This window comes from Belonocnema kinseyi, chromosome 7 (assembly GCF_010883055.1).
Source record: "Belonocnema kinseyi isolate 2016_QV_RU_SX_M_011 chromosome 7, B_treatae_v1, whole genome shotgun sequence".
NCBI lineage: Eukaryota > Metazoa > Arthropoda > Insecta > Hymenoptera > Cynipidae > Belonocnema > Belonocnema kinseyi.
The window spans coordinates 104,016,042-104,027,946 of record NC_046663.1 but is presented as its reverse complement, the minus strand read 5'-3'; the positions used below and the strand labels follow the sequence as shown (position 1 = coordinate 104,027,946).

General features: G+C 29.7%; 1 protein-coding gene across 5 annotated transcripts in view; it reads left to right on the top strand.

The window, feature by feature from the left end:
- Positions 1–7,551, top strand: part of LOC117176755 (dynamin-like 120 kDa protein, mitochondrial) — a 24,700-nt gene extending 17,149 nt beyond the window's left edge. For all 5 annotated transcript variants that reach the window (XM_033367038.1, XM_033367037.1, XM_033367036.1 and 2 more), the window contains 3 exons: positions 2,634–2,834; positions 2,926–3,130; positions 6,963–7,551. In XM_033367038.1, coding sequence (XP_033222929.1) covers positions 2,634–2,834; positions 2,926–3,130; positions 6,963–7,027 — 471 coding nt within the window. In that variant the 3' untranslated portion in view covers positions 7,028–7,551. The remainder of the gene's footprint in view (positions 1–2,633; positions 2,835–2,925; positions 3,131–6,962) is intronic.
- The last annotated feature ends 4,354 nt before the right edge of the window (positions 7,552–11,905 follow it).

The window sequence follows — 11,905 nt, the reverse complement described above, 5'->3', positions numbered from 1 at the left end:
GCTCTAAGGAGATTATGTTGAAAAATAAAAAAAAATTTACCCAAAAAAAATTGTTTTTATACTTCATTCTAAGGACTTATTGAACTACCCTCGTAGTTGAATATTCAACTAAGAAGATTAATGTTTCACAAAAAAAAATTAATTTTCAACAAATTACATAAATTTTCAACTAAATAGATTCAACAGTGAATGTGATGTTTGTCCAAATTGTATTTGATTAATTTTTAGTTTTGCGTTTTTAAATTTTGCTTTAACTAAAAAGTTGAATTTTTAAACAAAAAAAGATCAATTTTTAAACAAAAAGGGAGTAGTTAACTTTTGATTAGAGAGAATTAGGTTAAAAAAAAGAATTTCCTACAAAATAGTTTAATTTTGTACCAAATTGTGGATTTTTTTTTGTACCAGTCTTGATTCCTCAATCCCAAAAAGACGAATTTTCTACAAAACAGTCGAATTTTTTTATCTATCCTTCGAATTAGAAACAAAAGAGCCAAATTTTAATAAAATAAATTTTCAACGAAATAGTTAGATTTTCAGTTAAATACTTAATTTTTTAAAAGAGAAAAGAACTTTTGATCAAGTTTTTAAGTTTTCAATCAAGAAATTGAAATTTTAAACTAAAAAGATTAATCTTCAACGAAAAATGTAATAGAGAATATATTGATTTCCTACCAAAAATACGAACCTTTAAAAAAATGCATACATCTTAATACATATAGTTAAATTTTTACAAAGATTATTATTAATTTTTTGTACCAGAAAAGATGAACTTTTAACAAAACGCATACCTTTTTAACCAAGTAGTTGAATTTTCAGCCAAGAAGATTAATTTTTCACCAAAAGAGATGAATTTTCAATAATTTACATAAATCTTCAACTGAATAGTTTGAACAGTTCATGTGATGTTATTCCAAACTTTATTGGATTAATTTTTCGTTTTTTCGTTTCTAGATTTGTTTTTACTTAAACAGTTGAATTTTTTAACTTAGAAGGATCAATATGTAACCAAAAATAGAGCAGTTTAAACTTTAACCAAAGTCTTGAATTTTCAAGGTCAAAAAGAGAAACTTTCTACAAAACAGTTGAATTCAATTTTAAACAAAATAGATAAATTTTCAGTTAAAAATTAATTTTTAACAACAACAAAAAAACGACTAATTTTCAACTAGAATTATGAATCCTTATCAACAAAAAAGAACTGATAAGAAAATATTTCAATTTTTGAATCAAAGAATTGAGTTTTCCACCGGCTAAACAGATGAATTTTCAACGAAAATTGTAATAGAGTATATACTGATTTAGTACCAAAAAGACGAACCTTTAACAAAATACATAAATTTTCAACAAAACAAGTATATTTTCTGCTAAAAAGTTGAATTTTTAACAAAAAAGTTAATTTTCAATTGAACTGGAATTATTTTTAAACAGTTGCATTTTTAACCAAAAAAGATGAAGCTTCTACTGAAAGAGAGGAATTTTTAAACCAAAAAATTCGATGTTCAACAAAATATTTAAATTTTCCACTAAACAAATTTTTTAGCAGAGAAAGAAAAAAAATCAATCAAATTATTGAATTTCCAACAAAAGAATTGCATTGTGAAACAAATAATAAAAGTTTTACACAAGAAAAGATTAATTTTTAGCCAAAAATTTAATTGTAGACTTTTCAATCGAGAAGAATGAACTTTCAACCAAAAATAGTCAGATTTTCTTATTGGGTTCTATTAATTCAGTTTGCATTTAAGTTAAACGCAACTTTTGGTTGTCCATAAATAAAAACGTATTATATTTTGCAAATGGTCAAAAATAGGTTAGAAAACAAATTTAAATACTCTTTCATATGACTGAACTTCTATAACAGTTTAAAAATGTGGTTAAAATCAAATAAATATTCTTCTTAACCCCGTCGTTGGCAGAGATAATTCGACAAAAAGTGCCCAAAATGGCAGGAAAATTGGTTATCCTGAAAATGTGTGTCCTGGGGTTTTTGGGGTTGCTGAATCCGAATCTGAAGTCAAAATTCGAAAATTCAAAATGGCGGATCCAGTATGGCGGGCAAAAACCCAAAAAACGGCTCGATTTGGATAAATCTTGGTACTTACGGATTTTTGGGATCGCTGAACCCGAAAGTGCCGTCAAAATTCAAAAATTGAAAATGGCGGAGGAAAATATCGGCCATTAAAAATTTTCGAATTTTGACTTGAAACTCTGATTCAGCGACCTCAAAACCCCTTGAGTACCGATATTGATTCAAATCGAGCCTTTTTTTTCGTTCACCATATTGGATCCGAAATTTAGAATTTTTGAATTTTGACTTCAGATTCAGATTCAGCGACCCTAAAAACCCTCGACTGCGACTTGAATGCAAAATCGGAGTAAGTTAAATAGGAAAAAAAGAAGATTGACGCATTTTGCGTCAATGCCACCCAGGGCAGCGAAAATGTTGACGCATTTTGCGTAAATGCCAACGAAGAGGTTAATGAACATCATTTTAATACTTGACCAATTTTATGATAATACTTTGACTCTATTTTTAAAAATTTGTGACACTATTTACACTATTCTTGATCTCTGAAGTGAGTCCAAGACCTGCAGTTATTTCAAAGGTTTTTGAAAATTTAATTATTTTTCAGAAACACGCACCTACCTTGACACAAGACGAGTTGACTACAGTGAGGAAAAATTTGCAGCGGAATGGATTGGATGTGGATAATGAATTTATTCGGGAAACTTGGCATCCGGTCTATAGGAGATACTTTTTGCAACAAAGCTTGTCGAGAGCTTATGATTGCAGGAAAGGATATTATCTCTATCACACTGGCCATGATCAAGAAGTAGGCTTCCATATTGTCCTATAATTTATATTGTTAATTGTGGATCACATTGTATATAAATATATATGTTTTTTTCAATGTGTAATTTCAGATGGAGTGCAATGATGTAGTGCTTTTCTGGCGAATACAACAGGTGCTCAAAGTAACAGCAAATGCTTTGAGACAGCAGATCATGAATCGAGAAGCTCGAAGGCTAGATAAAGAGATTAAGGAAGTATTAGAAGATTATAGCCAGGATAATGAAATTAAGCAGAAACTCCTAACGGGGAGAAGAGTTACGCTTGCTGAGGAACTGAGTAAGATATTTACTTTTTTATCTCAGAGGCCGCAAAATGGACCGGGAAACCGGGAAATAATCAAGAATTTTTTTCGACAATAAAATTTTCATTTCCTTATTTCAGTTTTAAACACTTATTATAAATGATTCAATTTTCTGGACATTTTCGAAATGTATGGTTTATATAAAAAGCCTTTAAAATTGAATACTATTTGATGGGACCATATCAAATTAATTGATTTCAAATAAAAATTTCTAACAGTGATTTAATTTAGAAACGAAGGCCCGTATAACTAAAGAATTTTTCATTCATAACGTCCAATATTGAAAAATTTTATTTCGAAGCGTAATAGATTCGATAGTTTCAAATCTTTAGCGTTTGAAATTCAACAATTGTTGATTATAGTTTATTTATTGTATAAAACTTGATAGAATAATATGTTTCGAGTTGACACAACGATTGTGAAGTGGCCCCTTTAGATTTTCGAAAAAAAGTTTTCGCACACCTCTTTTTTGATGACTGCGTATGTTCTCTTAATTTTAATTATGCCAGAGCTATGCAAATTTATCTTTAAAAGGTGGATTGCTCTTAAACTTCTGTATAAAATGAGCCCAGGGTAAAGCCAACATGTCTATTTTTTAAGTAGATATTGCAAAAATAGTGTAAATTTCAATGTTTTTTTAAATTTTCAATAACTTCCGAAATAATCAACATTTTGCAATGTTCTTGGGCTCATTTTAAAGCTACTTTTTCACCGCGCTACAGCAGCTTATGATTATAAATTGTACACATTTTCTTATCCAATTGCAAGAACTTAAATTGTAACAAAAAAGTTAGAAAAATTGCAATATTTCTTTTTTTGTAACAAAAATATTTTTATAGAATATATGAAACATATAATCATGAACTTTCCTCAAAATATATGAAGCATTCCACGCAATATTTGCCACCAAATTTTTCTTTCATGTAAAATATTTTTTTTCTTGCTAACACACAAAAATATTCGAAACTTATTTTTTTATTTCAATGCGACACGTACAGTTTTCGAGAAATTAAAAAAAATTTAAATTCACAAAAAAGTACCCTTTTTCCAATTTCTTATACTGCAATATTAAACAAAGATATGAAAATTCATACGAAAGACAAAATATGGGCCTTTTCCTCAACTTTAGAATAAAGTATACTAAAATCCACCTTAATTATTTATTAAATAACATAAATGAAATATTAAAAAAAATTTTTTTTCAATTTCCACCTGTTTTTTATTTCTTTTATTTTTATTTCAAAGGGTGGAGGAAAACGCTTAGTCCACTCTTTAAAATAAAAAACAGGTGCAAATTGAAAAAATTTATTTGTTAATGAATATTTCATTTACATTGTTAAATAAATAATTAAAGTGCTATTAAAGTGTTATATTCAAATAAAAAAATACGTATCGAATATTTTTGATTTTTAAACAAGAACAAAAAATGTTTACGTGAAAAAAATGTTGGGCGGTAAATATTGCGTGGAATGCCCCATATATTTAATTTTCATTCTGATTTGTCTACAGATAAGGTTTTTTCAAAATTTTCCAACTTTTTTGTTACAAGTTAAAATTCTTGCAATTTGATAAGAAAATTTTTGCGATTTATACTCGTAAGCTGTTCTGATGCGGTGAAAAAGTAACTTTAAAATGAGCCCAAGAACATTGAAAAATGTCGATTATTTCGGAAGTTTTTGAACATTTAAGAAAACATTGAAATTTACACTATTTTTGCAATATGTACTTAAACAGAAAAATTTTAAAATTTCAATTTGATGATTCATATATAAGATGATTTAAAATGAGTTTAAAAATGATTAAAAATGGTAAAAAAATTACTGATCTGGAAATTAATCCTTTAAAATGATATAATTCAAATATAAATTGAATGTAATGAGTTTAAATGGAATAAATTCGAATTCAAATCGTTGAAAATTGTACAATTATAAAATTAAAGCATTCGAATAATTAAATAATTACAAAGTTATCAAAATCAAAGATTGAAATTTCGCAGATTAAAAGCGCTTCAATTTTTGCCATTTTTATATTAATTGAAGCAATATGATTTCTAATTAAAAGTCTTAATCTTTAAGTAATTAAAATTTAATATCCTCTTAATTTTTGTTTCTACTTTCTCCCTTTTACGGGTTTGAGAGTCTTTCATTCCCTGATTACCATTTCCTAATTCTCTCCCTTCTTTTACACCTTTCTTTAACTCTTCCATGTACCTTTCTTTCTCCTTCTGTCTTTTCTCATTTATCATTTTTTCATGCTCTCTCTTTCTCTTGTTGAGTTCTCCTTTTTCCATTTCCTCCATTTTCTTACACTCTTTTTCATGCTTTTCAACTTTCCCTGCATTCATCATCCCACCAAACTCTCCTAAACTCTTCTTCTTTTTCTCTCGGTTTCACCACTTCCCTTACCTTATCATGCACTCCTTTTAGCTTTTCTAGCAGCGTGTCTACTCTCTCTCTTTGTTTTCTATTTTTCTCTACATTCTCTTAACTTTTCCTCCCCTAACTGCCCATTTTTAATTTTATTTCTCTGTTTCCTTTCCTCTTCCACCTACCGCGCTTTGGGCCACCACATCTCATTGTCGCGATCACCGGAAAGTATTCTGCCATCAGCCTCCTTATTCTTTCTTCTGTTGCAATGTAATTTATTACAATGTTCCCTATACCCGCGTATTTATATTCCCTTTCTTCATCCCCCCTTGTATCGTCCTTACAAATGAACCATCCCGCCCCTCCCAAAAAATCCAGTAGCCTCCTAGCCTCCCGGTCCGTTTCCTTTTTTTTTGTGTTTCTTATAAACACCTCCTTTTCTTCATCTGATACCTTTCCCCCTTTTTCCCTGGTCCATTCATTCAAATCGCTTCCTATGCAGCCTGTATCAATTTCCTTATTGTGCTCCATCCTTCCTCTTCTCTTCTTCTGCACATGCATACTATATCCACAATAAGTTTTTCTAATCTTAATATTTTAACCATTGTTCTTTCCTTTTCTTCTATATACTCTCCTTTTTATTCCTCCACCACCAGTTTCTTCCTTACCCTGACACCATGTCACCAATTTCTCTCCCTTCCACGTGCTCCTTTCTCGCTGCTTGCATCTTTCACCAATATCCTCTTGGTAATATTCTTTTCAAGCCTTTCCACCCCTTCTCATCCACCCACGTCTCACTCATCATTGTCACATCACATTTGTAAATTGTTCCATTTTAAATGTCTGAAATGTGAATAAAATTGGAAAAATTGGAAACGAGTTCGGCAGCCCTCACTGTTTACGTTTCTATCCCCCCGAAATCAGTCCAAGGCCATTTGAAGGCAACCCCCAACACTTGACTGAAAGCGAGAGTTTGGTGTACTCGAAATAAAAACTGTTCAATTATGATGAATTCGACTTTGAAATTGTACAATTTTAAATGTTTTCTCATTGGAGATTGTTTAAGTTTGTAAGTTTTGAATTTAAAATTATCCTATTTATCAATATAAAATTGTACAATATGGAATTTGTGTGTGTGTGTGTGTGTGTGTGTGTGTGTGGATTTATGAACGCAGTTTAGAAATCTTCAGTTTCATATTTAGGATTTAGAACTAAAAATAAAAAAATTCTTTAAGTTTGTAATTATTCCGCATGCGTATCGTCAATCTAGAATCTCGTTTTCGATTACTTCAAATTATATATGGCTCATTTTGGCAGGATTGCATTTGAAAATGTAAATAAGCAGGAAAAATGGGTTTAAACTGGGAAATGACAAAGAATTTTGTTCTGAGTCTTAAGTAGCCACCTGAATATTTCACTGAAAATTTCCTTATAATTTCAGAACGAGTGAGGCAGATTCAAGAAAAACTGGAGGAATTCATCCAAGCTCTAAACAAGGAAAAGTGAGGAAAAATGAACAATGAAACTCGATCAGGCCAAAGCTGTATGTGGAAATGAATGCGCGGTTGGCCCAGGAGGTGAACCTCAAGTTCCATGTGTGTGTGTGTGTGTTAGGAATAAATTAATCGCATTAATCACGGTGTGCGGTGCACTCCAGAATGTTTCTCTGCTGAAGTCGACGCTCTTTTATTCTCGAACGAGTGGATCTTTTAAACGTGGGAATACGATGATCAATTTATTTATAAAGGTATCCGCACATCATTATAGTAATTTATTCTGAATGGATGATTTCACTAAGCAGCTTTACAAAAATCTACACATGTGATTTATGTAGCTAGTGGAAAAAATTCGATCATTATTCTGATATGATCTGATCATATGAGTAGAATTAAGGCGAGGGATACTCATTTGTTGGCATGAGAACCTCATTTCGTGATTGAAGCCTAAAAAGAAATGCTGTAACGTCCATCAAACACGCGATGTATATACACTGTTACGAGCACTGTACGAATAAAATCATTTTCTTTAAATATTGTTTTTTTAAGGATATCGAGAATAGGCCGGGAATTTTGTTCACCAGGAAAAAACTAGGACTTTGCATTCGATTGTTCTAAAACGAATACTAAAGTTGTTTTGATATTTAATTACTCTCAGTTTGTTATATTTTGAAATCTTAAAGTCTATAAAGTTCTGAAATCCGGCTTACACGCAAACTCGTAAATTATTATTTATCTGAAATTGAACATTTGATAGCCTTTAAATCAATGAGAGAAAAAATTACGTTTTAAAAAATGTATATAAATAAAAACTGTAATTATGTTTTTTAACATGGGAATTTCTGACTGAATATGGGATTTTTGGAAAGAATGATCAATTTGGGTTGGTTCAGGGAATATTCCAAAAGAATTCTAATTCTGAGTTATATGGGAAAAATCCTTTGAAAATTAGCAATATATAATCTTCAGTGTTTGTTAATAGAACCTTTTCTTTTCACGCATCCCTGAATATGAAGCCCAAGCCGCACTGTACTTGGAAAAAATGTTTCCAAGAAGATCAAACAAAATTTTCAGATCCTATCGTTTGTGAGTGGCGACACTGACAGTGAAGTGAAGAGAATTGTGTCACTAAAATTACTATATTTCGGGAACCAGAAGAGTCTCCATCCATTATTCTTAAATGGAAGGTGATTTATTAAGAAATCTTTATGTTGCACTTTAACAAAAATTAAAAGGGGGAGATTTCACGAAAAATGTAGTCAAATTTTGGTTTGAACTTTTCTTCGGGCAAAATTTTGAAACTTTTTAATTTTAATATTAAACTTTAATTATCAGTTCCAGAAATGTCGATATTCAAAACAAACCAACCCAAAAATTCAATACGACTTAACGCCCAAAAGTCGTAACATTCTTTAAATCCTTTGAGTATAAATGTCTTATATAGCACTATAATTCGCAAAGTTTCATTAAAATCGAAAGACTACTGGCGGATTCTGAAATTCCTGACTTTTAATTGCCCAATTACAATTTTGAATTGAATCAGGTAATTTTTAAAAAGAATTGTGGTTCTTATTGGGAAAAGTTAATTTTAAAAAATAACTATAATTCTGAAATGGAACAGGGAATTTCCCAAAAGAATTAAAATTTTAGATAGAATTATAATTCTCAGAACGGAAAAATGAAATATCGACCGAAAGAATACCGGAAATTTTAAATCATCCGTCGAATAAATACTCTGACAAATAATAGAGTTCTTTCAAGATTATCATTAGAGAAATAATTTAAAGCTTCGATTTAAAATTATTGATTTATGACGCTTTAGTCTGAATCGATAAGTACCATGATAATTTACCGACTGTAGGCATCTTTCAAAACTATCAACTGCAAATAACGTTTTCGATCAAAGCTTTCATTTTGATACCTATTTTGCCATTCCTGAACACGTTTCTCAAAGACCACTTATGTTTTCGATTCCCACCGACAGTCGTAAATGAAAAAATTCAAATAGAAAAATACAATCTTTTGTTGAAGAAATTATACAGAGGATGTTTTATATGTTTAAAACCTGATAAAAAAATATTTTTTAAATTCAAGTTCCTAATTTGTCGTTAAGTTTCTAGGATATAGTGAGGAAGAGTCACACTTAGTTGGCTAGATTCAGTGTCACGTCTTGGTTTAATAAAACCGCTACCTGACCGTTCTTAATGATTATCTCTGAACCTCTTATAATGAAAATAGCGCGTTAAATCAGGGAAATGAGTTAATGGCGTAGTTGGGTTTAATCTGGAGTTAAGTCTTAATGACTAGCGACTCCCTGGCGACATAGGCGTCCGTAACGGAGGCGAGAGGTTCGGATAAGGTCACGAACGTCAGTAACAGACGAATCGTCCGGAAGTTTCGGAGGAATTCACGAGTTTACTCGATAAGGCGGAAGAGTTTACTTGATAAGGAAATGTTTCACTCAAGTCTGGACGAACTTCGACGTATCAGGACTTCAATGGAGCCTCATCGACTGCCTCGAAGCGTTTTAAAATGGAAATACTCTTCACTTCTTAGGTATTATAAGCTGACATTTTTTATTAATTCAAGTTCATTTTTATTTCGAAGATTTTGAATTTGCTGATGTCGCAAATGAGCAATTTCAACATTTTGAGGGACCTAAATTCTATCATTTTAAAAGAAGCAGCAGTTTAGAGCGTTTTAAGTCGTGCACATTTTTAAGTTGTCTGAAATTTTCAAGTTTCCTAACTTCAAAGTGTCTTAGCATTCTGATGATACAAATTTATAAAAATGACGTTTGCAATGATTGAATTAATATGAATGCATCTAATTTAAAAAGTTTATTCCCGCAAAATTTTAAATTTTCATGGAAAAACTTCAAAAATTCGATTCCAAATACAAATATTCTGACGTGGATGAAATTAAGAGTTTCCAAATGTCAATTTCGAATTAAAAAATATCATTTGAAAAGTCTTGAAATTCCAAATTGTTCAAAATTGAAACTCAAGTTTAAAGATGTTTTTAACTTGTACATTTTTAATTCGTACAAATTTCAAACTCCCCACAGTTTTAAAGTTTATTTTAAAATTACAACATGCTTAAAATTAATCATCTATTCATGCAAACTATCTAAAGGTTTTTATGTTTTCATATGTTTTTCTGAATGCTAAAACTTGAATTTACGAGCAAACAAATTTAAAAGATGACGAGTTACAAACAAAATTTAAATGTTCAAAATATAAGAATTTAAAAGCTTCTAAATTTTAAATAAAATTCTAATCGCCTGCATATTTTAAGCTTTCAAATTTTAATTTCGAGTTCAAAAATTTAAATTCAACAAAATTTTAAAAGACTGAAAAAAAAATATTTCAAAAATAGTTTCAAAGTGTATGAATATTGTTAGAAGAAAGTATTTTAATGGTTACTTTTAAGGTACCTTTTAAGGTAATTCGGAAGTTTTCACTTTGAAAATGTTTAAAAGTACCTAATTTTTAAATATCTGAATCTCCAGAATTTTCAAAGTTTTAAATTTAAAGCCCCTAAATTAAAGTTCACTTAATTTTTGTTTAATTGTTAAGCTCTGATATTTTTAAATGTTCAAAATGATATTTAGAATCGGGCAAAATGTTTTTTTAATTTTTCTTTTGTACTATTATTTCTACATATTTACGACATTTGATTGTTTTTGTACAAAATTAAAATAAATTATTTACAACTTATATATAATAAGTAAATATTTTAATAAAAATCTGGTAAAACTCTTGATACAATATATTGTAAGTTCCCTGAAAAATTATTCGGATTCAAGAATGTGAAAGAATGAGGGGTAATTTTTACCATACTGATAGATCAAATTTGCAGTGGTTGCCATTTTAACAAAAAATAAAGTTTTTTATTTGCCATTCTAATATTTATTTAATTCAATTAGGTAATCAATCATTATTGACGTTTATTCATCAAAATGCAATCCCTCTAGAGTACCTTTAAGGTTGCTGTAGATTCCGAAAACCCTAAAAAAAAGTCATGGACTTTTCTATGCGATCCTAACAACTTTAAAACGTGTCCTGGATTTTAAAACGGCATGAAACAGTTATACCATTACATCGGTTTGGATCTGACAACAAACATCACATAACAAATTTTAAAAAATTTTAATAGTTAAAAAGAAAAGGTCTGAAGAAAAAAATAATTGAGGAGAAGCTAAAATTAATATTTAAAGAGCGATCGAACAAAACGTGAACTATTCTAATGTTAAGCAACTCCAAACTGGAAAAAATCAAGGAAAATATAAAATCGTAAGGAGCAATAAGCAATGGAGGAGTAAAATGAACTATTAAAAAGTGATCGGTTACATGAGAGAGGTGTCAGGATGAAAAATGAGGGGAAAGAGCAGGCGAATAAAATTGATTGAACAAAATGGTAAAACACCCAAAACAGTGTAAAAAAGTGTGGCCATTGGACTGTAAAACTCAGAAGATGACTGGAAAATTTTTAAATTAAGGTAGAGAAACCTATCTACAGTCATTCGAAATGTGGGTTTTTCTTAAATTTTCACCTTTCTTTGACTTTTTACTCATGAACAAATAATAAATAAACATCAACAAGAATCATTTTTAAATAGTATGTCCGTTTTTTTAGAAATGAACTACTTATACTTTTTTGGTAATGTTTTAAAAATATTAAATTAAACAAAAAGGTTTACAGTAACTACTTCAAGGAAAAGTTATATTCAATAAGATTCGTATAGATAATTTGAAGAATATTTTTAATATCAGGTTCTATTTCAGAAAAATATATCCATAAAAAGAAAGAGATTTGTTAAAACATTATTTTTTTGTAGTTTAAAAAATTGGAAGTTTCTAGTATTACTATAAAAAGAAAATAGTCA